We start from the raw sequence: 26,442 nt of genomic DNA, 5'->3' as shown, positions 1-26,442 counted from the left end.
ATGGCAGGCAGAATGAAGGTGTACAGCACACAGCTGTATGCCCCTCCTTCTGATTATGGTAATTAACCTGCATAGATAATAGAACTTTGACAAAGAAGGCGAATTCCTAAAGGTGACACACGGGGCCAAGGTGGGGGGGACGAGGCAAACAGACCATTCGCTCCTGTCCTACCTGGTAGAGGTCGGTGTTGCTATAAATATTCTGCCAGATGTGATCATAGCTGCATGGATGCAAAGACTGAGAAGTCACGAAAGAGGAATGATGCGGATCCATAGCCACTGTCCTTGCAGCGTGATCCTGGAGCACCTGCATGGCCTTCACAGGGTCAGAAATCTTAAGCAGAGCAAGGAGAAGAGATGGTTAATAGACGCAAGAAGGTCCCTTGTTTCGTTTTTAAAAAATGCATGCATGCATGCATGCATGCATCCATCCATCTATATCTATCCATCTATTCATCTCTATCTATCTATCTATCTATCTATCTATCTATCTATCTATCTATCTATCTATCTATCTATCATCTATCTATCTATTTTGGTTTTTCGATACAGGATTTCTCTGTGTAACAGCCCTAGCTGTCCTGGAACTCGCTCTGTAGACCAGACTGACCTCAAACTCACAGTGATCTGCTTGCCTCTGACTCCCAAGTACAAGGGATTAAAGGTGTGCACCACCACCACCCGACTTATTTATTTATTTGTATGTGTGTGTGACTGTGTGTGTATGTGTCTTGTCTATGTGTGTGTGTGTCTGTGAGTATGGGTGTCACAGCATGCATGTGCAGGTCAGAGGACAATGTGAGTTTGTTCTCTTTCTCCATCACATGGGTGCAGGGGATCAAACTCAAGTTGTTGGACTTGGAAGCAAGGGCCTCTACTGACTAACCCATCTCACTGGCACCTGGGTTCCTTCTCAAGAATCTGGAAGGAGCCTTAAGTGAGACTTCATTCTCTCAAAAACAAGGCTGAGACCATAACTCAGTTGACAGAGTGCTTGGCTAGCATGCAGTCGTAGGTTCTGTCTCCCTCACCTCATGAATCTGCCATGGATGGTACACCTGTAATCCCAGTACTTGAGAACTGGACGCCAGAGGATCAGAAGTTCATGGCCATTCTTAGCTACATAAGTGAGCCTGAGGCCAGACTAGAACATACGAGACCCCGTATTAAAAATTTATTAAACTCAAATGACACATGCCCTTAGTAATGATTAAGAATCACTAACACGGGCTGGAAGGATGGCTCAGAGGTTAAGGGAACTGGCTGTTCTTCCAGAGGTCCTGAGTTCAATTCCCAGTAACCACATCATGGCTTACAACCATCTGTAATGAGATCTGGCACCCTCTTCTGACCTGCAGGCATACATGCAGACAGAACACTGTGTACATAATAAATAAATCTTTAAAAAAAATCACAAAACAGCTAAAGTTATTTATGGTTTAAGTATTTCATATCTGTCTTCAAATATGAATTACTTTGATGCCTTTTCCATTATAATGTTCAGTAAATATACTGAAGCTTGATTTCACATTAATTCCCAAACTTGAACTGTTTCTAATTTTTAAAATAGGTATTTAGAAAGAGAAACTTAAGAATTCTTTCAGCATTTCTTTGAAGTTAGTTAAACTTACTAGTTTAGCTGAAATTGCCTTTAGTGAATCATTCAGAACAAAACATACCCATTTGAAGGAAAACAATAATCTAATTTTGTCCTATAACTCACCCTTTGAAGATTTTAAACAAGTCTACATAATACTACCTTCTAGGAAGAGATTACCCTTCTGCCATTAAAAATACATTAAAAGGACAGTTCAGCTATTATAAATCCTTTTGGGGGATGTTGCTGTTGATAAAGTCAGGGCCTCACCCATTAGAAGCATTCACTCCTCACCTGGCTATGTCTGCAACATGAAATATAAACCTTAAATATCATTCAAACTTTTGAGATCTCTCAGGAGTTAGAGAGGCAAAGTAAGCACCTTGGAGGGGTTTCTCTGTATTCATATTTTTACCCTTTGAAAAATATAAGCTTTTTTAAAATCCCATTTTTAAAAAATTCTCTTTTCTTGTTTGAATACTTAAAGCACGTGTTTATTTGTGTGATTATTTCATCATATGGCATATAGCTTTTGGAACTTTTATATGAAATTAGAAATAAGGTCAGGCGGATTATAAGGTCTGGAGAATATTAAGATTAACTTAAGCATTTTCAACTGAGAATGAAAGACAGTCAGCACCTAATGCACTTAGTGTTGAAAAACTGACTCTTGTTTTCTCCCCTTTCTTACCATTTTTTCAAGTTATTAATCTCCTTTCCTGTCGATTTTTTTAGCTACTTTTTGTCTTCCTTTGGGGACTTAAGGTCCATTTTTTTGCATGGAGTGAATTTTTACTTGGACTACTAAGGTAAAAGGCCATTTAAGTAAAGACCAGCCCAATTAAATGGTATCTTGATGACCTTGCAGAAATAAAATATTTATAAATCTATGTGTTGAAACTAATACTTATATTTTCAGGTGTATTAATGATTTTAGCATTTATAATCTATTCCAAAACACACTAAAAGTTCTTTTAATAAATTTTATAGCAGAAAAAATTGATCAAACTCAAATGTTATGAATACCCAGATACATGCATCCACTTGACACCATATAAATTCAGATATACATGCCAGCTTATTTAAAATTCAGAGGCAGCCTCCAGAACAATATCAGAGAGTATCCTCACAAGGGGTTACACCAGCAAAAGGAGAAACACCCGCAGCTCTGGGTGCAAATTTGTCCTGTTAGGAAGAGGCAGGAGATGAAGACGGAGGCAGACAGGCTTCCGAAGATCACAGACCTAAGTCTATTTCCCTGCGGTCTGCAGAGCAGTGCATTTCAACCAGACCCCAGTTCTAACGATACCTCTTCCTAATCGCTGTAAGACGCCCAGCGTGCAGCAGCTGAATAAATGTCCCTTCTCTTCTGGAGGTAACGAATTGAATTACGATCTCAGAACCAACCTACCAATGACAGACATGCTACTGCATCATTTTAATATCTCAAAGAATTCTAAAGGCCGTTTATTCCAATCCTGTCAAAATCCCAGAGACATGTGTTGTAAGTATAGAAAAAAATTCATCATAAAATTAACGTGGACTCTCAAGGAGCCCCCAAGAGCCAAACGATTTTGGAAAAGAATGAGGCTGGAGGACTCACAGCCCCTGAGTTTAGGAAGTATTGAAAGTAAGTAGTAGTCAATAGTACGGTGTGGCATAAGGACAGGCTACAGGTCAATGGAGTTCAGAGATAAATCCCACATACATGGTCAAGGATACTGAGACCACCAAGTGGAAACAGATACTGTCTGCATTAATGGTGCAGGAAAACCAAATAGTCAAATGAAGAACAGAGAAGTTTTATTCTTGGATGTAAACGTCGACTTATATGAATTAAAGACATAAAGTTAAGCCCTAAAAGTTCAGAACTCTAAGAAGGAAGCAGAAAAGCTTCATAATAATGGTCTTGGCAATTTTTTGTGAGTTAACAATTTTTTAGGAGGGGCTGGAGAGATGGCTCAGCGATTAAGAGCACTAGTCAGTCGCTCTTCCAGAGGACCTGGGTTCAATTCCCAGGAACCACATGGCAGCTCACAACTGTCTGTAACTCCAGTTTCAGAGAATCCAACACCCATGCACATAAGATAAAAATAAATAACAAAAGTTGTTTTAGATTTATTTTATTTAATGTATTTGAGTGTTTTACCTACATGTATGTACGTGTACCACACGTGTACTTGGTGCCTCTGGAGGTAAGAAGAGGGCCCTGGAACTGGAGTCACAGATGGTGTGAACCACCACGTAGGCCGGGGAAACAATCGGACCCACTGCAAGAACAACACAGCTCCAACCGCTGCACCATCTCTCCACCCCTGGGTTGGTTCATTTGACTGTTGGGTGTTTGGGTGGTTGTTGTTTTGTTTTGTTTTTGTTTTTTGACATCAAAAGTCAGGGGTGGGGGTGAAAAGTGAAAAATGCCATGCCACAAAACTAAAAAAAGCTTTTCTGACTCAGAGGATATATAAACAGAACGAGAAAATAGCCTGTAGAATGGGAGAAACCGCTTTCTAGTCATAGGTCTGATCAAGGAAATAGAATATGTAAAGTATCTGACAAGCAAAATAGAGTATATAAAGAGCTCTTACAATTTAACATAACCTAATTATAAAAATTTAGCGTCAGGACTAAAGACTTGAAACAAGAAGTTGGTGGGAATATTCTCAGCATCTCCAGAGTGACGCTATCTAGAAGGGTAGCTGCCACCATAAACACCAAAGACTAAAAGGACAAACAGAACTAATATATGGCTCAGCTATTTTACTTCTGGGTACACACCAAAAAGAATGGAAAACAAAACCTCAGATACGTGTACACAGTGTTCATAGCAATGTCCACAGTATCCATGATATTCCTCAACAGGAATATCTAGACCTTCATAGATACTTCCAAGGGATTGTTATTTGACCTTGAAAGGGAAGAAATTTCTAACAAATTTTCCAGCATGGATGCTCCTCAAAGACATCGTGCTAGCTAAGTAGGCCAGTCACGGAAAGGCTAAGTCAAGCAGGATTGCGCTCATCGGAGGTATCAAAAGAGCCAATTCACAGAAAAGGGAAGTAGGGTGATTGTTGGGAGGGAACTGCTGCGAGGAGGGGATGCTGGAGGATTGTTCAATTCGGGCAGAGCATCAGTGCCACAACACACAAATGTTCTGGAGATTCATTGCCCAACAACGTGAACATATTTAGCATAATGAACTCTGCACTTGAGTAAATAAGACAGGAAGTGATTTTCATCCAACATTCTTGCATCGAAGATGAGGAAGTTCAAGTTGAAGCAGGCTGCTCAGTTAGATGAACACCATACACAACTCAGCACTGAAGTAAAACCAACTCTTTCGACAGTTTTTGCCGTCACCCTGGCTGACCTGGGAGTCTGTGCAGACCAGGATGGCCTTGAACTCACAGAGACCTTTCTGGGATGAAAGGTGTGCATGAACTACCAAACTCCGGGAATTGACTATTTTTATTCTCTCCTGAAAGCTAGCTGGATTTTTAGTTTGCTGCTTAGATTAGAAAGTTCTAACAAAGAGTTCAAAGATTCTGAGAACAAGAGCTCTGTCTGTTCTTTTAGAGGACCCAGGTTCAATTCCCAGCACCTCACAGATGGCTCACAGCTGTTGACAACTCCTGTCTTAGGGACCCAACACCCTCTTCTGGCCTCCATGACATTAGGCATGCTTATGGTGCACAGATACCATGCAGGCAAAACATCCATATATATAAAGATAATTTTTTAAAAAAAGCTCAAAAATAAAGCTTTCAGAGTAAACCCATGTCATTTTTTGCTGTTCTCTCTCTCTCTCTCTCTCTCTCTCTCTCTCTCTCTCTCTCTCTCTCTCTCTTTCTTTTGTTTTTTTCTTATAGAGAAAGAAAATCCCATAGTTTTTGAGGATGATGTTTATCAAGCCTCTTACCTGTAATAGACTATGATTATTTTCTTACCTTCAAAATCTTTGCCTGGAGTTGCATTAGTTCATCTATTCTCTTCCGCTCTTTGAGTCTGGTTAACATCTTCTTCTGCCAAGGGTCACATTTTGGCTTGACCTAGTGGACAGATATGTTCATGTGTCTCAATAGAAGTCACACAGAGAAAGACCTGAGGACCTGCCAAAGGAGATCTGAGTCCCTGCTTGGAGGTTTGCTGGGGCATGGGAGGCCTTGGGAAGGGTCTGCCCGGGTCAGGAGCCTGCAGTTCCTGTTGGCACTTGGTCTAGGCCACACAGGAGTTCCATGGAGACTCTACTGTGCAGCATACCAGCAGGAAGGAGCCGAGAGCCGCCATCACCGGGCATATCATCACGAGCAGAGGGAGAAGCCACCAGAGTCCCGAGGACGCCGCATTAAAAACTTCATCTTTCCTATCCAGAAATCCTACCTCTAAACTTAACTCTGTAGCTATAAACCACATCATCAATATGCTGGTAATTCTCAAATTCATATCTCAGCCCAAATAGGTATGAACACGGTCTGCAGACACACAAGGCCACCTGTGGCCAAGAACATCTAGGAAGGCAGCTATATAAAAAATGATAAACTTACCTAAAAACAGGGTTTTTTGTTGTGGTGGTGGTGGGATTTTTTGGGTTTTTGTTTGTTTTTTATTTATTTTTTTTGTAACTCAACTGTGCAGTTCCCAAATATAGATGACAATGCCATGTTTTAGTGGACACTCCTGATAGTTCTGCCCAAGAACCTCCATAGTGTCTATGTTTGGGGGTTAATTCTAAGACACAGGGTCTGCTCCACCTACACTGACTGCCTGAGTCCAAACCTCGGATGGAGAATAATCTTTGGCTCCTTCCAGCCTACCTTTCCAGGTGGACTCTTCTCTCTCCAAGATTCATGTTGAAGCCCACCCTGCAACATGATGCTATCTATAAGCAAGTGTGACTTCAGAGGGGGTAAGTTCATAGCAGTAGAGCCCTCGTGACTAAGATCAGCCCCTCATAAGAGGCCCGAGGCTGCTCCGTGTCTCTCCCACCATGTAAGGGAAGGGCAAAAAGTCAGCAGTCTGTACCCTGGAAGAGAGTCCTTGCCAGATTCCCCGCTGTGCTGGCAGGCAGACCTGCTCAGCCTTCAGAAATGTGAAAATCAAAATCACTTTGCTTAGAGCTACACACTTCATTGTACTTCGTCAAAGAAGTCTGAACAGATAGCTACGGCAACAAATCCCATCAGATCTTCCATTCCAAGTTTGGTACCCAGCACGCACATCTGGCAGTGTACAACTACCTATAGCTCAAATTCCAGGGAATCTGGTGCCCTCTCCTGGCCTAAAATGATACCTGCAGGCTTGCGATACATACACTCAGGCAGGTGTGCATGCACATACCCGTGTGCGCAAATACACACACACACACAACACACATACATACACTAAATTACATAAATTTAATCTTTAAAAAGAGATTTCTTCTCTTTGTACAACCATCAAGCCTTATCAAACACGGATTCTACATTTTCAATTTTTCCTACTCATTAAAATGTATTTGTGACCTCAGTGTCGATTATGGTCATTCATAGACTGGCACAGAATTGGGGACAGTGGGCACATTCCCAGCCAAGACTGAATAAGGTAATATTCTGCCTTAAGAACATTAGAGACAAGTGTCCCCTTGGTGTTTTGTTTAGAGCCATGTTCATTGTCCTTTTTGTTGGTAAAACTAGTCCCTAAAGAGAATCCTAAAGAGCTGGCTATGTTTTAACCCCTGCACTAGAAGGCTGTGACACGGTTTCTGGAGAAGTCTTGTTAGATAAACATCATTTACATGGAGTTCGAGTACTTCTAATAATGAAGTTCAATGCTTATGAATCAACGATATGCATTAAACAGGGCATCTTTAAACAAAAAATACATCAAAATAAGGCTCAGTTTTGGTGTGTGTTTTTTTCTCTTTCTTTTTATCTTTCTTCATCATCTTCTTCTTTTTGCAAAATATGGTTTCACTCTCTAGCTGAAACTACTGTGTCCCAAGCTGGGTTGGAACTCAATGTGTAGCCCAGGCTGTTCATGAGCTGGGGGCAGTGTTCCTACCTCAACCCCCCAAGCGCTGGATTACAAGCATGAGCCACTGAGCTGGCAGGGCTCTGTACCAAGAGATGCTTTGATCACAGGCTCTCAGGAACCTAACTCGATGTCTAGATCTGCTAAATGAGTGTTTCTGGGTCTTTCTAGAATACAGACTGCTTGGCTCTTGAGATGTGGCTGTACCTTCTCACCAACTACTGCTGTTGGGTTAACCCTGATGCTTCGGCCTTGTTTGTGAAGCCTGTATCTTCAGCCCTGAGAGCCTGATGTGGCAAATATCCAGTAATAGTTTTAAACTAAAGTGCTGGCCTTACACAAATCAATTATATTTCTGAGTATCAGAATATCAAGAGCAAATATCAGTAAAATATATATTACTGATTATATAAATTATAATTTATATAATTTATATAATATAATTTATATTATAAAATATTATATATTTAAAATATTATTATTTTAAATATTTTAAAAATATTATATTATAATAAATATAATAAAATATATAATATTTTAAAAATATTATATTTTAAATATAAAATATTATTAATATTTACTGATTATAAAATATTATATATTTTATATATATAAATTATATATATTTTATATTTATATAAAATATAAATACATATATGTCACATATATGAAGTCATTAAAGCCGAAAAGGGAGCCTGGCATAGTGACACACATCTGCAAACCCCAGTACTTAAGAGGTCAAGGCAGGAAGATTGCCATGAGTTCAAGACCAGCTTGAACCAGCTACAGCATAAGAGTGTCTCTCAAAAATAGTGTATGTGTGTGTTTGTATGTGTGCACATGCACGCATGTATGCATGTGTGTGTGTTTTGAGGAGATCTTTAGCTAAGTACAGTGGCACACACCTGTAACCCCAACACTAAGGGAGCTGAGCCAGCAGAGCCAGGAGTTCAAGGCCATCCTTGGCTACATAGTATAGTGAACAAGGTCAGTCTGTGCTACAAGTCAATTCTGCCTTTTAAAACAAATGGGCTCAAAATATGTAAAAAAGAAGGAAGACATTCAGATCTGCAGCACGGGTGTTTGGTTTTGGGGGAACGTCTAGCTCAGATGGTGGCGTGACTGACTACCTTCAACAAAGAGCTGGGGTAGGAAGAGCAGGGGAACCCAGTGCACAGGATGAAGCCTGCTGAGTTGTCTCTGTTGAGGACAGGCAGCCTGTCCCCTAGGTCCTAGAGGCCAATTTGCTCTGGGCACTAAGGAGAGGGACCTGGTGGTGTCAGGGTACCTGCTCAGTTGGAGGGAAGGTTTTTGGCATTGCTGGCATCCCCGGCAGGCGGTGGCCCCTGTGGCCTCCTACCTTCACAAAGGGAGTCCAAGTGGCTCTCTTTCTCAGGGTAGCAGCAGGGCCTGACACCTCCTGCACTTTAGTTCTCCCGGCCTCGTAGTCTTGGAACGCCCGCATCCTTTGTTGCTCCGTGAAGATGCTCTGGAAGTGCTGAGAAACCTGGACAGGGTTAAGAAGAAGGGGTGGGTCCTCAGTATAGCTGCTTACAGAGCTACAACCACGGGCCTTTGGAAGGAGCCTGCTTTTCCAAATTGCTCTGAAAAGTGAAACTTCCATCTTTCTTTCTCCCTTTCTTTCTCCCTTTCTTTCTTTCTTTCTTTCTTTCTTTCTTTCTTTCTTTCTTTCTTTCTTTCTTTCTGTTTTTCTTTCTTTTTATTATCCCCCCTTGGATTTTCAAGACAGGGTTTCTCTGTTTAGCTTTGGAGCCTGTCCTGGAACTAGCTCTTGTAGATCAGGGTGACCTCGAACTCACAGAGATCTTGCCTGTCTCTGCCTCCCGAGTGCTGGGATTAAAGGCCTGTGCCACCACTGCCCAGCCATTTTCTTTCATCGTCTATTTTAGGCATGCTTTACCCAACACTTTGGGCTTCGCTCTCTGTAAAGCGTCTTCCCCACCTCTAGGCGCTCGTCTGCCACATGGCTGACCTCTGTGCCTAACTCAACCGTATGGCATGTTTCTTCCTTTTCTCCTTCTCCCTTCTCAGGCCGATGCTGAGATGCACAGCTTGTCTGCTCTGGTGTGCTCTCCTAAATGCCAATACCAATTAAAAAGAGAAAGGGAGGGAGGAAGAGGAGAAAGGAGAGGGGAAAGAGGAGGGAGAGGAGAAGGGGAGACTTGCTGAGGACCACAGTGCACCATGACAGTTAAATAACAGTCTGAAGCTTCTCAATGCCACTTACCAGGAGTAAGATGGTAACTGTCATGTCATGTGAATTTAATCACATACACATGCATACATATACGCACATATGAAGGACCTACCTACCTTGCTGGGCACCAAAGCCTCAGCAAAGAAGTCTGTAGGTCTATGAGTTTCAGAGCTGAGGATTCTGCTAGTGACGCTTGCACTTCGGAGGGTAGGCGACACCACGCCGTGGCCTCTAGCCACGTGTCATTGTTTATCAACATTTCATTATAAGTTAGTTAAGGTTATGTCAGTGGGGACTTTAGTTTCCCACTGCACTAATTCCATTCCATGTGCCCAACGGCTATGTGTGACAAGTAGACAGTGCTGTCCAGCGCCATCTTGGTCACATTCACTGTGGCAGGGTCTACCAAGAGACACTAGGCCAGGGCTGGGCTGTGGAATCATTCTTAATGGGTCAGATAGCTGGGATTTCAGCTTTTGCAGACCACAGCTATTCAAGTTTGCCACTGTGGGATGAGAGTAACCACAGATACCACATAAAGAGGCCGGGGATAGGTTGCTGGCATTTGAATGTTTGTGTTTCCACAAAATGAGTGTGCTGAAATCCTAACCCCCCCCCTCACCAGATGAAGGGACTAGGAGACTTGCCCTAGGCGCTTGGGGAGGTAGTAATTAGTTCTTATGAATAGGATTAGGCCTTGAGAGACCTTTGCCCTTCTACTAGGGAAGGCACACACACACACAAGTAACATCTATGAACCACAAAGTGAGCCTTCCCCAGGCGCCAAATTGGCTTTGACTGTGACAATCTCAACCATCAGGACAGTAAGGAACTGTTGGTTTAAGCCATTCAGTTTGCGTTAGCCATTCAGTCTGTTGTTAGAGCAGTTGGAATGGAACGAGACAGCTGGATGCTACAGAGCTTTATTTTGGAAAAACAGGTGGTAGGCTGCAGGCTGCAGTTGACTGACCCTGTACCAAGGCATTAAAGTACCAGGAAAAAAATAAGATCTAAGCATGCATGTGGGCACACACATGTGCACACATACACACAAACATGCACACACACACAAACATACACGCACGCGTGTGCACATGCACACTGGAATGTGACTGATCATCCTAGGAGAACAGCCAATAATGTTCTAAGAAAATCAAAACTCAGAACTATCGTTGCCATGAAAGGACATAGGCTGTTCTTTGGGAACAAGGCTGCTTTGTTGGGCTGTTCAGGACCTTACATTCTTTTATCCTTGATTACGTAAAAAGGGCGAAATTTCTGGATGGTACACACCTGTAACCCCAGTACTTGCTTAGGAGGCTGAGGCAAGAGGGCTGTGAGTATTGGAACCAGCCTGGGTGTATTGGCCAGTTTTATGTCAAGTAGATCCACGCTGAAGTCTTTAGAGAGGAGGGAGCCTCAACAGAGGAAAAAAGCCTCCATAAGATCTGACTGTAGGCAAGCTGGTGGGCATTTTCCTAATTAGGGATCATTAATTCCAAAGTGAGGCCCTCCAAATGGCAATGCTGCTGATGGTCTGGGCTCAGCTCAGGCTGCACTCTGACTGGGTAGACAGAAGGATTGCTATCTAAGCTCAGCATTCTTCAGGGACCTTATAAAACACGTTTCAATTTGTCCCTTATCAGCCTCCTACAGACAATTGTCTCTGCCACTGAGGCATCTAGCTCCTGATTAACTCGAGCAAGCCTGCAAAAGATCAAAGTTCCCATGCTAGCTCCCAGGCTGTCCTGGCTCGCACCCCACCCCATTCCGGGCTGCCAACTCTCTCCTTAAAAATCTGTCAAGGCTTTTGTACCAGTTTGCCGTTCTCTATGCAACCCCCATGCCCAGAGACTGCATTGGCGGCATTACCACCAATTTCACTCCATCCTGCTGACAATGATTGATGGGGAAGGGCCCAGCCTGCTGTGACTGGTGCCATTCTTGGGCTAGTGGTCCTGGGTTCTGTAAGAAAGCAGGATGAACAAGCAACAAGGAGCAAGCCAGTGAGCAGCACCCTTCCATGGCCTCTGCATCAGCTCCTGCCTCCAGGTTCTTGCCCTACCCAAGTTCCTTCCTTAATTTCCCTCAATGGACTATGATCTAGAAGTGTAAGCTAATCAATTCTTTCCTCTCCTCTTTTGGTCATGGCAATTCATCACAGCAATAGTAACCTAACTAGGACACTGGGCTACATAAAAGACTGTCAGAAGGAGGAGTGGAGAAGGAGAAGGAGAAAAGGGTAGAGCAAAGAGGAGGGAGGGAGGAAAAGGAAGAGAGGAAGAGGCAGAGGAAGGAAAAGAAACAGAAGGAGGACAGGGGAGGCAAAAGCTACACACCACAATCTTTCAAGAAGCCAGAGGAATGAGATCCTGCCAGGTCCAGTGAGCTTGTGTGGTACAGACTAAACAGTGTAGTCCAGGTAAATGAGGCTGCCGTGAAAACAACAGCAAATGGACCCCCAAGGTCAGAGCTCTACAAGAGAGCTCCTCCCCCAGCACAGGCATGGGGTGTCAGGAGAGAAGTGAGGATCTCACATGCCAAGATCATCCATCCCAAACCACCCAGGTTAGATTTCTGTTGTTCAGGTCAGCCTGTTGATGGTTTTTATCTTGCAAACAAGGGACAGCTAGAGCACACAAGAGATTTCATTGTTGAGAGCACTGTTGCTGTTTTTCAAGCTATAAATCTGAGTTCTGGATCCACTGCCCCAGTTTTCCCTTTGAAAGAGGTCTTAATGTGACTTTTGATAGTAGGAGGCTTTTTGTTTAAGAAGGTGTAGCTCGAGCTGCAGCGGGGAGGGGCTATGCAGCACGAGTTCTAATTGGTCTTAATAAGAACCGGGAGTCAGACACTAGGGGGTGAGGCTGAAGGGTCAGAGAAGCAGAGCTGCCAGCCATTAGAGTTCTTACCTCTACCAGTGCTCAGACCAAAGGGGTGAGCCTGTCTCTGCAAACCCTTAGACTGCATCTCCAGACTGCAACCAAGCTCCTGTCTCCTCCCGCCTTATGTTCCTCTCTCCACCCAGTCATATCACTCCTATCTCTACCCCCTCACCGAGTGCTGGAATTAAAGGCGTGTGACTCCAAATACTGGGATTAAAGGTGTGAGCCACTACTGCCGGGCTCTGTTTCTCTTTTAGACTGGGTCATTCTTGTATAACCCAGGGTGACCTGAAACTCACAGAGATCTGTCTGCTTCTGTCTCCTGAGTGCTGGGATTAAAGGCATGCGCTACCACTGCCTGGCCTCTACGGCTTACTAGTGGCTTAGCTCTGCACTCTGATTTTCAGGCAAACTTCACTTGATAGATCACAAACAAAACATCAGGGGCACGACTGTGTCTTTCAGAACCTGTGGTACATGCCATTTGGGTATAACCTTATTTAACATGTCAAGAACCCGTGATCCCTTCTTAGACTCAGACTAAACACATGGTGCTCAGACTTAGACACATGCTTGACAGCTCTTCCAGGCATGTCTGTCTAGCCTGGAGTACATTTCTATCTTCTTCAGGCCATATCCTACCTTTTGTTAAAAAACAAAAAAATCTATTGGGGAAAAAAAGGTAAAATCCCTCCAGCTCACTGTTATCAGACAGTCTTGTTATTCTCATAGAAAGGAAGTTCTTCCTGGCCAAAGACGGCTTATTAACACTGTATCTTACCACTCTAGAAACAAACACTGGCAGAAAAAAAAATAAACATCTTTAAGTCATTGGTGGCAGCCCACACCTACAATCCAGAGCTCGGGAGTTGGAGGCAGGAGGGTGGGAAGTTCAAGGTCATCTTCCAACACCTGCAGAGTTTGAGGCCAGCCTGTACTACCTGAGATCCTGCCTCAAACGAACAGACAAGCAACTTTGTAGTAATAAAGGCGCCTTCGGCCACCTACTCATGTTTATGGTAAGCACAAACTAAGTACCAAAGGCAAGAGCTCCATCTCTTTGGCCGAGTCTCTCAGCTTTTGTAAGTCGTAGGGGATGCGGAAATGCGAGAGCAGGTGTCTCAGCCGAGGCTCTAGTTCTTCCCGCTCTGTCACGTGCTGAGGCAGGACGAACGTAGCCTCTGTTCTCCCTGGCCCTGAAAAATATCCAAAATCAAGAGCCAAAGACCAGTGAGTGGGTCGGAGAAACAGCTAAGTAAATGGCCTTGGAAAGGGTGGAAAGCAGGCCCTCTGCTGGTGGAGATCCATTCTGCTCTCCCCTGGCCTCCAAGCCCTGTTGTCATCTCTCCTGGCTGGGCTTTCAGGCCTCCCACCCCCGCCACTGAGCTTTCTTTGGGAAGGTCCAAGGACTCCTCACAATCTCACAGCCCACAGGGAAGCCCACCTGACCTCTCGGGGACCATCTCAGTGGGGTGGGGACACTGGCTGGCCTCTCGGGGACTGTCTCAGTGGGGTGGGGACACTGGCTGGCCTCTCGGCAGCTGTCTGGGTGGGGACACTGGCTGGCTTTGTGTGCCAGCTTTACCCTAGACACAACCTAGAGTTATCAGAGAGGGAGGAACCTCAGTTGAGACAATGCCTCCATGAAATCCATCTGTAAGGTATTTTCCCAATTAGTTATTGATAGAGAGGGCCCAGCCCTCTATCAATAGAATAGATAGACCAGGCTTATGGCCCTGGATTCTATAAGAAAGCAGGCTGAGCAAGCCACGGGGAGCAAGCCAGAGAGCAGCTCCCCTCCATGGCTTCTGCATCAGCTCCTGCCCCCAGGGCCCAGGCCTGCTTGAGTTCCTGTCCTCACATCCTCCAGCGATGGACTATGATCTGGGAGTGGACATCAAATAACCCTTTCCTCCTCAGCTTGCGTTTTGGTCAGGGTGGCTTTGTCACGGCAGCAGAAACCCTGACGACCACAGTGGGGCAACCCTATCTGGGCTCCGTGGTGAGTGGATTATACCAGCGACAAATAACCAGCACCTCCATTTGCTTTTCCTGGCTCACTCACACTAAACTTCTGGAAGAAACCACGGAGCCCTCCTTGTCCCTGCCACTGGCTGCCTGTCCAGGTGGTGCTCCTGGGACATTCTGTATATAATGGGATGTCACTCAAGTGCCCTCAGAGCAGAAACCGGATCGGGCTCCTCAGTTCTATGTAACATAAAGTACGGGTGGATAGACTATGAAATGGATTCTGATGTAAATTCTCCGGCAATTGTGTGATACTAAACCTCATCAGCGTCTTAGAGATCATTTCACCGGAAGGGATTAGTATGGAAATGAGTAAACTGAGGCCCAGGGAAGTAACCTTCAGGGCCATATGAGGCCGTGACAGAAACAGGCCCAGAGGTCAGTGTACTTGCTTCTTGTTATGCTGGTTCTAAAGATGGAGACAGAAATGTCTATGGCCACTGTCTTCCATTAGGAAATATTAATAGTAAATTACAATTTATTACAAAGATGCAACTTCTTGGCATATAGGAAATGCTCTGGAAGATCACGGAACAAAAGAGGCCATGCGCTAAACCATAGCCCTCCCTTCTCCATTCTTCCCTAGTGAGGGCCAATGTCTTACCTGAAAGGCTGGAACCCATGGGACTGGGAGATGTAGAGTTAAGGTCGGCCACACCGATATTTTCCTTTTCCTCACTAGGTCCATAGACTCGGTTATCAGCTAGACGCAGCGCTCTGGAGATGGGCAAGTACTGGAGAGCCTACAGAGACACAACCGACAGGACACAGGTGTTTTCGCTGTGACAGAGAACGGAGGGAGGCTGGGTAGCACCTTAGAAACCTGCACAGTGGCAGAGGACAGAGCTGGGAGGTGCAACAGCTTCCAACTCCGAAGTACCCACCACCACCCCGCCCCCCGCTCCAGCCAGCCCCGCAGAGGTCATGCACATGGGTGGGAAAGCCACTGTGTGGGGTGCTCAGGGTGTGAAGAGAAAGGGCTCAGTCTTAGTGGAAGTCCCAGACGTAGGAGCACGTGTCTGTACTGTCACATGACTGGGGAGGAAGAAGGAGCGCCCACAGTGGCTGCCTGGCTTCGACGAGGGGATGGAGTTGAATGACTACCAGTTTCTGGGAATGAGAACAAGTTACGTTTTTATGATCCTCTAACCTGACTTGGGGCCTCTCCCACATGACTCTTCTCACCCCATGGCTCTCCCCTGACCCCTCTCCCTGGCGGTGCTGGGGGTTGAACTCCTGGCCCCGCTACGGCTATAAAACATATTCTACCACTGAGCCGTTACAGCCACCTTACTGTTTACTTTATCCTCAGCCGATATTATTTCTGAGACAAGTTTACCGTGGACAGGCTGACCTCCAACTCACTGTGGAGCCCAGGTAGGTCTCAGATTCAAGGCTCTCCTGACATAGCTGCCAGGGTGCTGGGACAAGGCGGCATTACCATGTCCAGCCCCGCTCTTTTTCGCCCCATTGTATTGTGATAGACATGTACTTGTCCGCTTTCCACCGGCTCAGGTCCCTGTTAACTTTTCAGCAAAGGCCAGGTCTTTGCTGGGTGGGCCTAGGGCAAATGCCCTGACCTATGATTTCCTCCTGAAATACTGCCAAGTGAAAGAACGTGTCCAGTTCAGGAAGAAAACAAAACCTAGGAAACCAACAAAAGCAGGAGGTATAAAGGGGTATAAAGCAGGGTGTGAGAGAGGTTTGCAAGAGAGCCAAACTGACACAGTGTGCGCTAGAGGATGTTTTCCCAGCCTCCAGCAGCCTTCGTAGACAGAGCACTGGACAGTGAACACCCAAAACCAGAGCACTGGGCAGTGAATACCCAAAACCGGGTGCTCTGGGACACTGAGCTTCCCCTCCCACATCCCCAGAGGCCTGGCCCAGCACTCTATGGTTCCTACTACCTGCAGGTAGTGATGGATGGGCCGGAGCGAGTGCAGGTGACACACTAACCACCTGGTGTAGATCGTCAGGTCTTCTGGCGTCACGAGGTTGGGAGGATTGCTTCTTCCCATGAGGAAGTTCTCTCTAGCCACCGACAGTCTTTCTGCCCTCTGAACTGCATCATTGAACTCCTGCATGATGTAGCTGACTTGTCTCTGTTTCAAAAAGATGCAAACAGACCATGGGCTGTTGGCGAGCCTTGCTCTCTGCCATGCTGTCTGCGGGTCGAATAAGGGGCTTTGGGAACCCCTGAGTTCCTCTACAGTTTGGGTTTGGGTGATAGAAGCCGTGGTCATCCTATCCCAACTCTGAGGGACAACAATTTGATAGTCAGTGCAGGAGGCTGTGTGGTAACAGGAATCCCCCCTGAGCTTCCTGCCTTGGGTCTACGAGAAAAATACATATCTTCTATGGAACACCTGTAACTCCAGTTTTAGGGGGTCTGATGCTCTCTTTTGGCCTCTATGAGCACTGCATTCGTGTGAACTAACACACACACACACACACAAAATTTAAAATAAAGTCTTTAAGAATACGGCGAGAGGCCACAGGCTCCACCCCCTGGCTTCCTAGGTCTAGAGGCCACAGGCTCCGCCCCCTTCCTTGGGCTAGAGGCCACAGGCTCCGCCCCCTGGCTTCCTAGGTCTAGAGGCCACAGGCTCCGCCCCCTTCCTTGGGCTAGAGGCCACAGGCTCCGCCCCCTGGCTTCCTAGGTCTAGAGGCCACAGGCTCCGCCCCCTTCCTTGGGCTAGAGGCCACAGGCTCCACCCCCTGGCTTCCTAGGTCTAGAGGCCACAGGCTCCGCCCCTTCCTTGGTCTAGAGGCCACAGGCTCTGCCCCCTGGCTTCCTAGGTCTAGAGGCCACAGGCTCCGCCCCCCTGGCTTCCTAGGTCTAGAGGCCACAGGCTCCGCCCCTTCCTTGGTCTAGAGGCCACAGGCTCTGCCCCCTGGCTTCCTAGGTCTAGAGGCCACAGGCTCCGCCCCTTCCTTGGTCTAGAGGCCACAGGCTCTGCCCCCTGGCTTCCTAGGTCTAGAGGCCACAGGCTCCGCCCCCTTCCTTGGGCTAGAGGCCACAGGCTCCACCCCCTGGCTTCCTAGGTCTAGAGGCCACAGGCTCCACCCCTTCCTTGGTCTAGAGGCCACAGGCTCTGCCCCCTGGCTTCCTAGGTCTAGAGGCCACAGGCTCCGCCCCCTTCCTTGGGCTAGAGGCCACAGGCTCCACCCCCTGGCTTCCTAGGTCTAGAGGCCACAGGCTCCGCCCCTTCCTTGGTCTAGAGGCCACAGGCTCTGCCCCTTGGCTTCCTAGGTCTAGAGGCCACAGGCTCCGCCCCCCTGGCTTCCTAGGTCTAGAGGCCACAGGCTCCGCCCCCTTCCTACCTTGTACAGCGGGTGGAGCTCTTCCATGGTCTCAATGGTCTGGCAGAGCCGCTTCCATCTCAGCATATGCAAATGTTTACTCTGGGCCAGGTGTGTAATTCTCTCTGTGTAATACTTTCCCAACAACAAAAATAAGAATTTACCAGGATATAATTATAGGACGAAGCCTGAACTGAGTCTCAAGAACACTAATAGTGGGTAAATCGATCTTTGGTTGCTTTGGAAACATTTTTTTTCCCTTACAGGAACACTATCAAATGAAGTCTGGCTCAAGATCATTCAAACGTGAAGATGAAGTGGACGTGTCTAAATCTCTGTGATCGGCCGCTGAGCGGTCTGATCGTAAACTCATCCATCAGTTACTGAACTGTGGGCAGCGAATCAGGATAACAGAGGTGTCAGAGGGGGTAAAGTCAAGCTGACATTTTGGGTTAAAGAACTGAAATTATGCATGGGAGATTCAATTAGTAAAATGCTTTACACGAAAGCACAAAGGCCTGAGTTTCATCTCCAGTACCCATGGCAAAAACAAACAAGCAAAAAACCAAAAAAACCTAAAGAAAGAAAAAAAAAAAGAAAAGACAACAAACAAACAGACAAAGCCAGGCGTGGCGGCCCTCAGAACACCAGGGAGGCAGAGCCAGGCAGGTCTCTGGGGTTTGCTAGCCACTCCACCTTCCCTACTTGGCAAATGCCTAGTGTGAAAATCTGTCTCAAAAGAAGAAGGTGAACAGCACCTGCAGAATGACATGTGAGGTTTTCCCTGGGAAACATACAAGTACACACATGTACCCACGCATTTAGGGGAATACACACTCATACCAAAAACTCTAAGTCAAAAGGATATTACAAGCATGATTAATGGACCAGGGAAGAGACTCTTTGGGTAAGGGAGCTTGTTATGTAGTCCTGACAGCCTGAGTTTGATCCAGGGACCCCTGCAAAGGTGGAAGCAGGAACTGACTCCACAAGGGTCCACCGACCTTCACATGCACACCGTGGCACGTTCCTACACACATACATCACACACACACCCAGAAACAATAAAAAAGAAAAGAAAAAGGTAGGATTGCAGCTTATAAAATCAGACTGGTAAACTGTGTTTACAATTAAAAATTGCTAAAAACAATGACATGTTTCTATAATCCCAGCCCTCAAGAGCCTGAGGCAGGAGGGTTAAGGCCAGTCATGCAGACGTGTTTTTAAAAAAGCAAATTTCTTTATTTTCTCTCTGGCAATAAAAAACAACTCTGTCTGTGAAGAAATGAGTTCTGTCATAGTCTCTCATCACAGATAGAAATGTTGACAGAATTCACGAGGCAACTGTTTTCTGATCCTGGACAACACAGTGCTGTGGAGAAAAGACCCTACCCCACCCCGTGGTTCCCAGGAGGAGGGACCTCACTCGCGCTTCCGAGGCATGGGAAGGAGGAGAGGACCCTGAGCACAGAAGGGACCTCTCTGAGTTAAGGGCAGTGACACAAACTGTGCGGAGCACAGCCAGGGAGATCATAGGCTGCCACGCCTAGAGGAGGAAGTCACGCAGAGAAAGGCTCAAGAAATCTGCATAAATCCCCACAGGTCTGTTGTCCAGCGCCTAGCCAGGCAGCAGCAGGTTAAACTCCAGGAGGCTGTGCAAAGAATAACCGACTGGAACCTACACCCAACTGATCTAGAGTTCTTACAGCGCTGCGAGATGGCTAAGTTCCAACCACCAGTGTGAAAGCTCTCCCTTGGGTGCCTGAGAGTCAACGCTGACACCAGGGCTTGGGTAGCAAGGACAAATGATGCCTAGAGCAAAAGACACTCAAGGCAAGCCTTGAAAGGGGTAAATTCATCTGTAACTTAAGAGCTTGCCGGAACAAAGTCCAACACTTTACAGGAAATATAAAAATATATGGTACCCAGAAGTGAAAATTTGCTGACTTTCAGCATTCTTTTATAAGTTATTAGACATGCAAAGGGGCAATAAAAATGCCCTGTGGACGGAAGGAAATCAGTGATGCGAAGGTAAGAACTGACAGGGGTAACAAAATTAGCAAGCAACACTCTCTAAAGGTCTCTTACGGAATGCTCAGCATGTCCAAAGACTGAAAGCAAATTGTGAACAGAGCCGGGAGAGAACTGGGAAGTCTAAAAATAAACACATATTCGAACCAAAAACTGGATTAGCACGAGGAAGGTTGGCACGCTTGAATAGCAATAGAAGCCCCACGCGGTGAAGCAGCAACAGGAAGCAAGGAGGGAACCAGAAGTGACAGCGTTTGGTCTTTATGAGGCAGTACGGAATGCTTTAATGGATGTGCAGTTGAAGTGATGTAAAGAGGGTACAGGAGGAATGGCTCTCGGTGCTGGGGATGAAACCAGGGATATGTGTGTGTTAAGACACAATCTGTCAGCGAGCTACACGCCCAGAACCCAGAAAACTCTATTCAAAGAAACAGCGCTTACAGGTTCTCAAAAAGTAATAAACATTCTCTCACTAGTTGTCCAGGGTCATGCGACACGCGTGGGTTGGGGCAGCCAAGAAGGAAGAAGAATCTTTGCTAAGCAAAAAGGGGAAAACGGGGAGCAAAAGGTGTTTAGTAAGCAACAAAGAGGAGCAAATGTCAAGTTTACTGCCGAGAAGGGCCAGAAAACAAAGGGGAAGGGGATGAACACAAGAAAAAAGTAAAGGCATGGGAAGAATTAAAGAAAAACCAAGAAAAGATGGAGGAGGAGGGGGCGTGAAGAGGAAGAGAGCGGGGGGAAAGCCAGGAAAACAGATTAAAATATGTCCAAGACATCACTCAGTGGAAAGAGGAAATCTTTCCACTTTCTCGGAAGCCTGAGAATCAGTGACATTGGGCAAGAACGGTGCTTCATAGCTAAACCCAACTGCAGAACACCAACCAAAGGCTCTTTAAGAGGCCGAGAGTCTTGTTCCGAGAAAAGCAGTGTTTTTATTGGGGAACTGAAAACTGTCCAAAGCAGCAGAGAGAGCAGCTGCCTGGGAGTTGCTGTCCTGGGTGTAAGTACGCATGTAGTAGAAGCATGGCTTCCACTGCAGAAGCCAAACTGAAGACCCCCATCTATCATTGGGGTTCCTGTGTGAAGACCCCCATCTATCAGTGGGTGCCTTGTGAAGACCCCATCTATCAGTGGGGTGGGTACCTGTATGAAGACCCCATCTACCAATGAGTGCCTTGTGAGGACCCCCCATTTATTAGTGGGTTGCCTGTGTGAAGACCCCCATCTATCAGTGGATTGCCTGTGTGAGAACCCATCTATCAGTGGGTGCCTTGTGAAGACCCCTACCAGTGGGGTGCCTGTGTGAAGATCCCCCATCTATCAGTGGGGTGCCTGTGTGAAGACCCCCATCTATTAGTGGGTGCCTTGTGAAGACCCCCTACCTATCAGTGGGTGCCTTGTGAAGGCCCCTATCAGTGGGTGCCTATGTGAAGACCCCCATCTACCACCGGGGTGCCTGTGTGAGGACCCCCATCTATCACCGGGGTGCCTGTGTGAGGACCTCTATCTATCACCGGGGTGCCTGTGTGAGGATCCCCATCTATCACCGGGGTGTCTGTGTGAGGACCTCTATCTATCACCGGGGTGCCTGTGTGAGGACCTCCATCTATCACTGGGGTGCCTGTGTAGATCCCCCTCTCGCCGCCCGTCTATCAGAAGAATGCTCGTGTGCTCTCTCACCTGCACTTGGCTAGGAAAGCCATTTTGAAGCAAGGAAAAAAAAGGACACTCTCCACCTCCCAGTCTATGAAGTGATCTCCACTTCCTCCCAGGGTTTTACTGAGAAAGGTCTCTCATTGCTCTGCAAACAGCTGGAACAGTCCTAAGGCTGGAGAGACGACTCGGCTGGTAAAGATGCGCTGCCAAGCCGGAAGACCTGGGTTTGAGCCCCAGCGCAGGCTTCTCAGCTATCGAGATGAGAAGCCTGTACCAGGACCAAGGCAAATAGAGAGAGCTAGGCGACGTTAGAGGTTTCTCTCCAGTGAGACCATTAGTTCAGCAAAACAACTGCCTTTCTGGAATCTTCTATAGCCCCTGAGAGGACACACAGTGCCAGAACACTGAGAGGAAGCGGGTGGTTCGGAACTAACTGCTCATTTGAGGGTCATACTTTAAAATGGTTAAAGCCTTTGTTGTTGTTTTGATTTTGAGCCTTAGTCTTTCACAGCTGAGCAATCCCTCTGGCCCAAACGTGTTTAAAGTCTTAACAGATATTTGTTTTAATTTTTTTATGACTGAGTGTTTTTTTTGCCTGAATTATGGCTGTGTACCATTTGCCTGCAGTGCCCTCTGCTGGACAGAAGAGGGCGTCAGCTCCTCAGAAGCTGGAGTTACAAACAACTGGGAGCTGTCCTGTGGATTCTGGGAATGGAACCCAGGTCCTCTGCAAGAGTAGTAAATGCTCTAACCATGGAGCCATTTCTCTAACTCCTAAAGCGTTTAAAATCTTCACACCAATGAAACGTATTAAAAAGGCCTTCCTTATAAGTCAGAAATCAGACTACAGAAATGCTAACTCAGTCATCTGGATCGGCCTCCAAGGGCCAAGTCATCTGAGCATATTTTGCTGTGACTTGGACAACTTAGAACAGAGTGAAAAGATGATTCATGAGCTAAACGTTCAGGCAGGTGACTGACGTGACTGCCACAGCATCGCCCGGGGAGGTGTGGCTTCACTGAAATTGCGGCTGTCTGTTCCGAAAAGAAACAACAAGGAACACTGGTGTCCACGTCTGTAGGCCTGGGCCCTAACCCAACATCAGCATTTATCACCATAGACTGCTGTGACTTAGAACTTAAGGGCCCCCCAATACTTGTGTGTTGAAAGCTTGGTCCCCAAAACAGCAATATTCAGAGATGGGCCTTTGGCGGGTAAATGGATCAAGGGGGCTCAGGTCTCAACAACGGATTGATCCATTTGTGGATTCACAGATTAGCATCTTGGAGGGGAGGGGCTTGGTTATAAAAATGAGCTCCCTGTTTCCTGGCAACCAGGAGCTGAACAGCTCTCTTCTGCCCCATCTTCCAGCCATGGTAAGCTACCTCACCACAGGCTCAGAAACAATGCAGCCATGTGTGAACAAAAATTGCTTGGAAACCAAAAAGAAAATTGTACTTTACATTGAAATTTCCATATGGTTTTCTTTTCTTTTTTTGGCGTATCTTTATTTTATGTGCATTGGTGTTTTGCCTGTGTGAGGGTGTCAGGTCCCCTGGAACTGAAATTACAGTTTTTACCCACCACACTGGTGCTGGGGATTGAACCTGGGTCCTCTGGGAGAGCAGCCAGTGCTCTTAATCGCTGAGCCTCCCCCCACCCCCCAGCCCTCACTTGGTTTTCTAACAGAATGTTAATGACTGTGGAGAATTGGAATGCCGCAGGCCCAAAGCCTAATCACAACTTACCCAGGTTGTCTTTAGCTTCTTCAACAGCCGCTCCTAGCCCACCTCTGTGTCTGAACTGAAATCTCTGTGGCTGTTGGGTAAAATCCTTTGGAATGCTCAACGAGACCATTAGCTTCCACCCAGCCACCAGACTAAGAATGCCACCAGCCAGCATCCATACTGCCAGCCAGCACCTAAGGCCTGGAGCTGTGATCTGCCTGCCTGGGGCTCCCACCAGTATGCTGGAGAGTGTCTTGATTTGTGACTGCTCTCTGTGACATTCCTGTAAGACCTTTATAACGCCATTACCACGCTGGGACACGGAATTTGAGACAACCCGAGTTCGTGCTCCTGGGCCAGGGTCACACACAACTGGCTATAGAATAAATCACTTTTTATCCCCTCTGAGGTGAGTGTTCTGATTTTGCACACGTGACCCTGGAATGAAGCCAAGAGAAATCTTTCCTCATTTGGAAAAAATAAAAAATAAACGCACAACCCAAAAAATTAAGTATAATTCGAAGCAAGAGAAAAATCAAGAAAACCTCACTATATGTGTATGAATGTATACCTCACTGTATATGTGTACTACATATGTATACACACACACACACACACACACACATGTAACAGGTAAAAAGCATTAAAAGCTTAGCACAGCCAGGGAACAGGAAATGCATTGTGTTAGAAGCGAATCCATTCAAGCCACCAGAGAACAGAGTAGCACTTTTAAAGCAACAAATGATAAAAATTGTCAGTCCAGGATTGTGTACCAGGCAAAAACAGCCTTTTGAAATGAAAGGAAAATAATTTTTATAAAATAACAACACCGTGAGGCTCTGTCCCTGGCAGATGTGAACTACATGACCTGTTAAAGGAAACTTCCTGGACAGACAGCAAAGAATATGCTGTGGATTCAGACAGTTCTAGAACTTTTCCCACCTTATCATGTTGACAATTGGGACCTGTGCAATTCTCAGCTGCGGGAGGCTGTTCTTTGTTCAATGTCATCCTTAGCCTCCAGCAACTAAACACGAGATGCTACCAACTGTGTATGACCACTGCCCCCCAAATTTTGATAACCAAAACCACTTCCAGACGCTGTCATATGACCTTTAGGGGACAAATATCTATTACCCTATCCATCTTCTCTCTCCACTGGGATCACTGACATACAAGAATGAATACCAGAACATACATATGCAGAATATACAAGAGTGAGTACCAGGAAAAAGGAAGGGAGGAAGAGAGGGAAGCAGGGAAGGAAGCTGGGAAGGAGGGGAAGATGGGAAGGGCGGAAGTAGGTGGGGAGGGAAAGGGCAGAGAAGGAGGGAAAGAGGGAAGACAACCACAGGGAGAGAACATTCTGAATGAACAACATTTTAACTTGCAAATAGAATCTCATTATCTTTTCTAATTAATGCTAACTACTTGCTGACAAGCTAATTTTTACATGTGAGGAGAAAGAACTCAGAACATGGACTACACTAAATGATGTAATAGAAGTAAAGGACGTACCATTTTCAGTTTTGAAATAGTACATGATTATGTTAAACCGAGGAGCTGTACAACAGCCCAGGACATTTTCAGCATCCTGCCATCTAAACTTAGTGATTCTTCTCTATTTTATTTGATCGCTATTATCAAGTGTATATACATAGTTTAAAATTAAAATTACAAGATGTAATAAATCCTTGTGCAAAAAGATAAACATTTAATGCTAGAGCAATAGTCTACAAAGGAGTGATCTACATTGTTTTGCCTTTTTCTTGTCAGAGGTAAGGCTCGCTTGCCCTCCCTTCTTCTCTCCCTCCCTCCTTCCCTCCCTCCCTCCGTATCCCTCTCACTCTCTCATTTTTATTATAACATTGAAGAAATCTTGATGGAAAACTATTTTCCCACTTTGAGTTATTTTCTTAAGAGAGGTTTTCAGGGCTGTCTTCAGGCCTATTGTCAATTGCTCAGCCCAGCAACTTTAAGCTGAACTTGGCTGTGAAAACGAAATGTTCTCCAATAAAAGAAGCACTAATCCCCAAACTGCAAATTACCCACGTCCAGAACACCTGCTCGCAGGAGCTGCCAAAAAGTCAGCTTGCCGATACATTTCCAGTGCACTCCACGAGTGTACACAGGTTGCAAGATGGACCCTTACCTGCAGCAGAAGCAGAGGGAGGTTTTCCGGCGTGTACTCTCTCCGCAGGCAGCTCTCTAGCTCCCTCTGCAGGACATCTGCCTGAATAACAAGGGGCTTGCACTCCGCCACCTAAACCCAAAACATTCTCAATCCATTTCAAACATTCTCAATCCATCAGATTTCAGAAGTCACAAAATCATATCTCCCGAAGAATACAATGTTTTGCACTTTCCTAGCAGTGAGCAGGGTGTGGGGCTGTTTTGTCTAATAACATCAATAGTTTACAAAAAGTAAACTTTTCTTGTGAGTTTGGCGAAATGGAATGTGTTGTTCTGAAGTCCCTCTGGCTCCTACTCACCCGGAGGGTTGTCTTCAGAGCCACTTCTCGTTCGCGTCTAAAGTGAGCGACGTCCTTTGGTATTTGAACAGAGCTGCAGGAAGATTTGGACAACAGAAGCCGCGGTTACGGAAAGCTGTGACAGACAAGATGACGACCGGCCTGGTGACCCTGTGACTCTTTCCAGGCATTCGTTTTAGAGTGAGTAATCACTCTGGGCCATTGCGGGTGGATAATGACACGTTCTTCTGTCAGAACCTTTCCTGATCTACCTGGTCCCTACTGACCCTTCCCCTCCCCTCATGGAATCGTTCCTCCGCCTTTGGTTTATCCCAGTTTCCTGCTCCAGAGAGCAGGGGGGTCGCGAGGGCAGTCATTTCCCGGTACTCGCCTTTCAGAAACCCCGTGCCTATCAAATTTTGCCGTTTCTCCTTAGTTGACCCAGAAAGCTGGTACCTTGTCACTGAAACAAAATGTTTTTATGTTCCTGCTGAGTTATCAGAGGGTAGAAACAAC

At 46.0% G+C, this 26,442-nt stretch overlaps 1 protein-coding gene across 3 annotated transcripts in view; it reads right to left on the bottom strand.

Annotated features, from left to right (window-relative positions):
• Positions 1 to 26,442, bottom strand: part of LOC125394476 (uncharacterized) — a 184,542-nt gene that overhangs the window by 135,655 nt on the left and 22,445 nt on the right. For all 3 annotated transcript variants that reach the window (XM_087910709.1, XM_087910711.1, XM_087910712.1), the window contains exons 3-11: positions 25,948 to 26,020; positions 25,608 to 25,718; positions 18,062 to 18,175; positions 16,645 to 16,839; positions 15,342 to 15,480; positions 13,748 to 13,905; positions 8,967 to 9,113; positions 5,545 to 5,646; positions 173 to 334 (exon numbers count right to left, since the gene is read on the bottom strand). In XM_087910709.1, the coding sequence (XP_087766835.1) occupies positions 173 to 334; positions 5,545 to 5,646; positions 8,967 to 9,113; positions 13,748 to 13,905; positions 15,342 to 15,480; positions 16,645 to 16,839; positions 18,062 to 18,175; positions 25,608 to 25,718; positions 25,948 to 26,020 (1,201 nt within the window). The remainder of the gene's footprint in view (positions 1 to 172; positions 335 to 5,544; positions 5,647 to 8,966; positions 9,114 to 13,747; positions 13,906 to 15,341; positions 15,481 to 16,644; positions 16,840 to 18,061; positions 18,176 to 25,607; positions 25,719 to 25,947; positions 26,021 to 26,442) is intronic.

The sequence above is a fragment of the Myodes glareolus genome, chromosome 1 (genome assembly GCF_982192425.1).
Source record: "Myodes glareolus chromosome 1, mMyoGla1.1, whole genome shotgun sequence".
Classification (NCBI taxonomy): Eukaryota; Metazoa; Chordata; class Mammalia; order Rodentia; family Cricetidae; genus Myodes; species Myodes glareolus.
The sequence above is the reverse complement of the archived record's forward strand: the minus strand, read 5'-3'. Positions and strand labels throughout refer to the sequence as shown.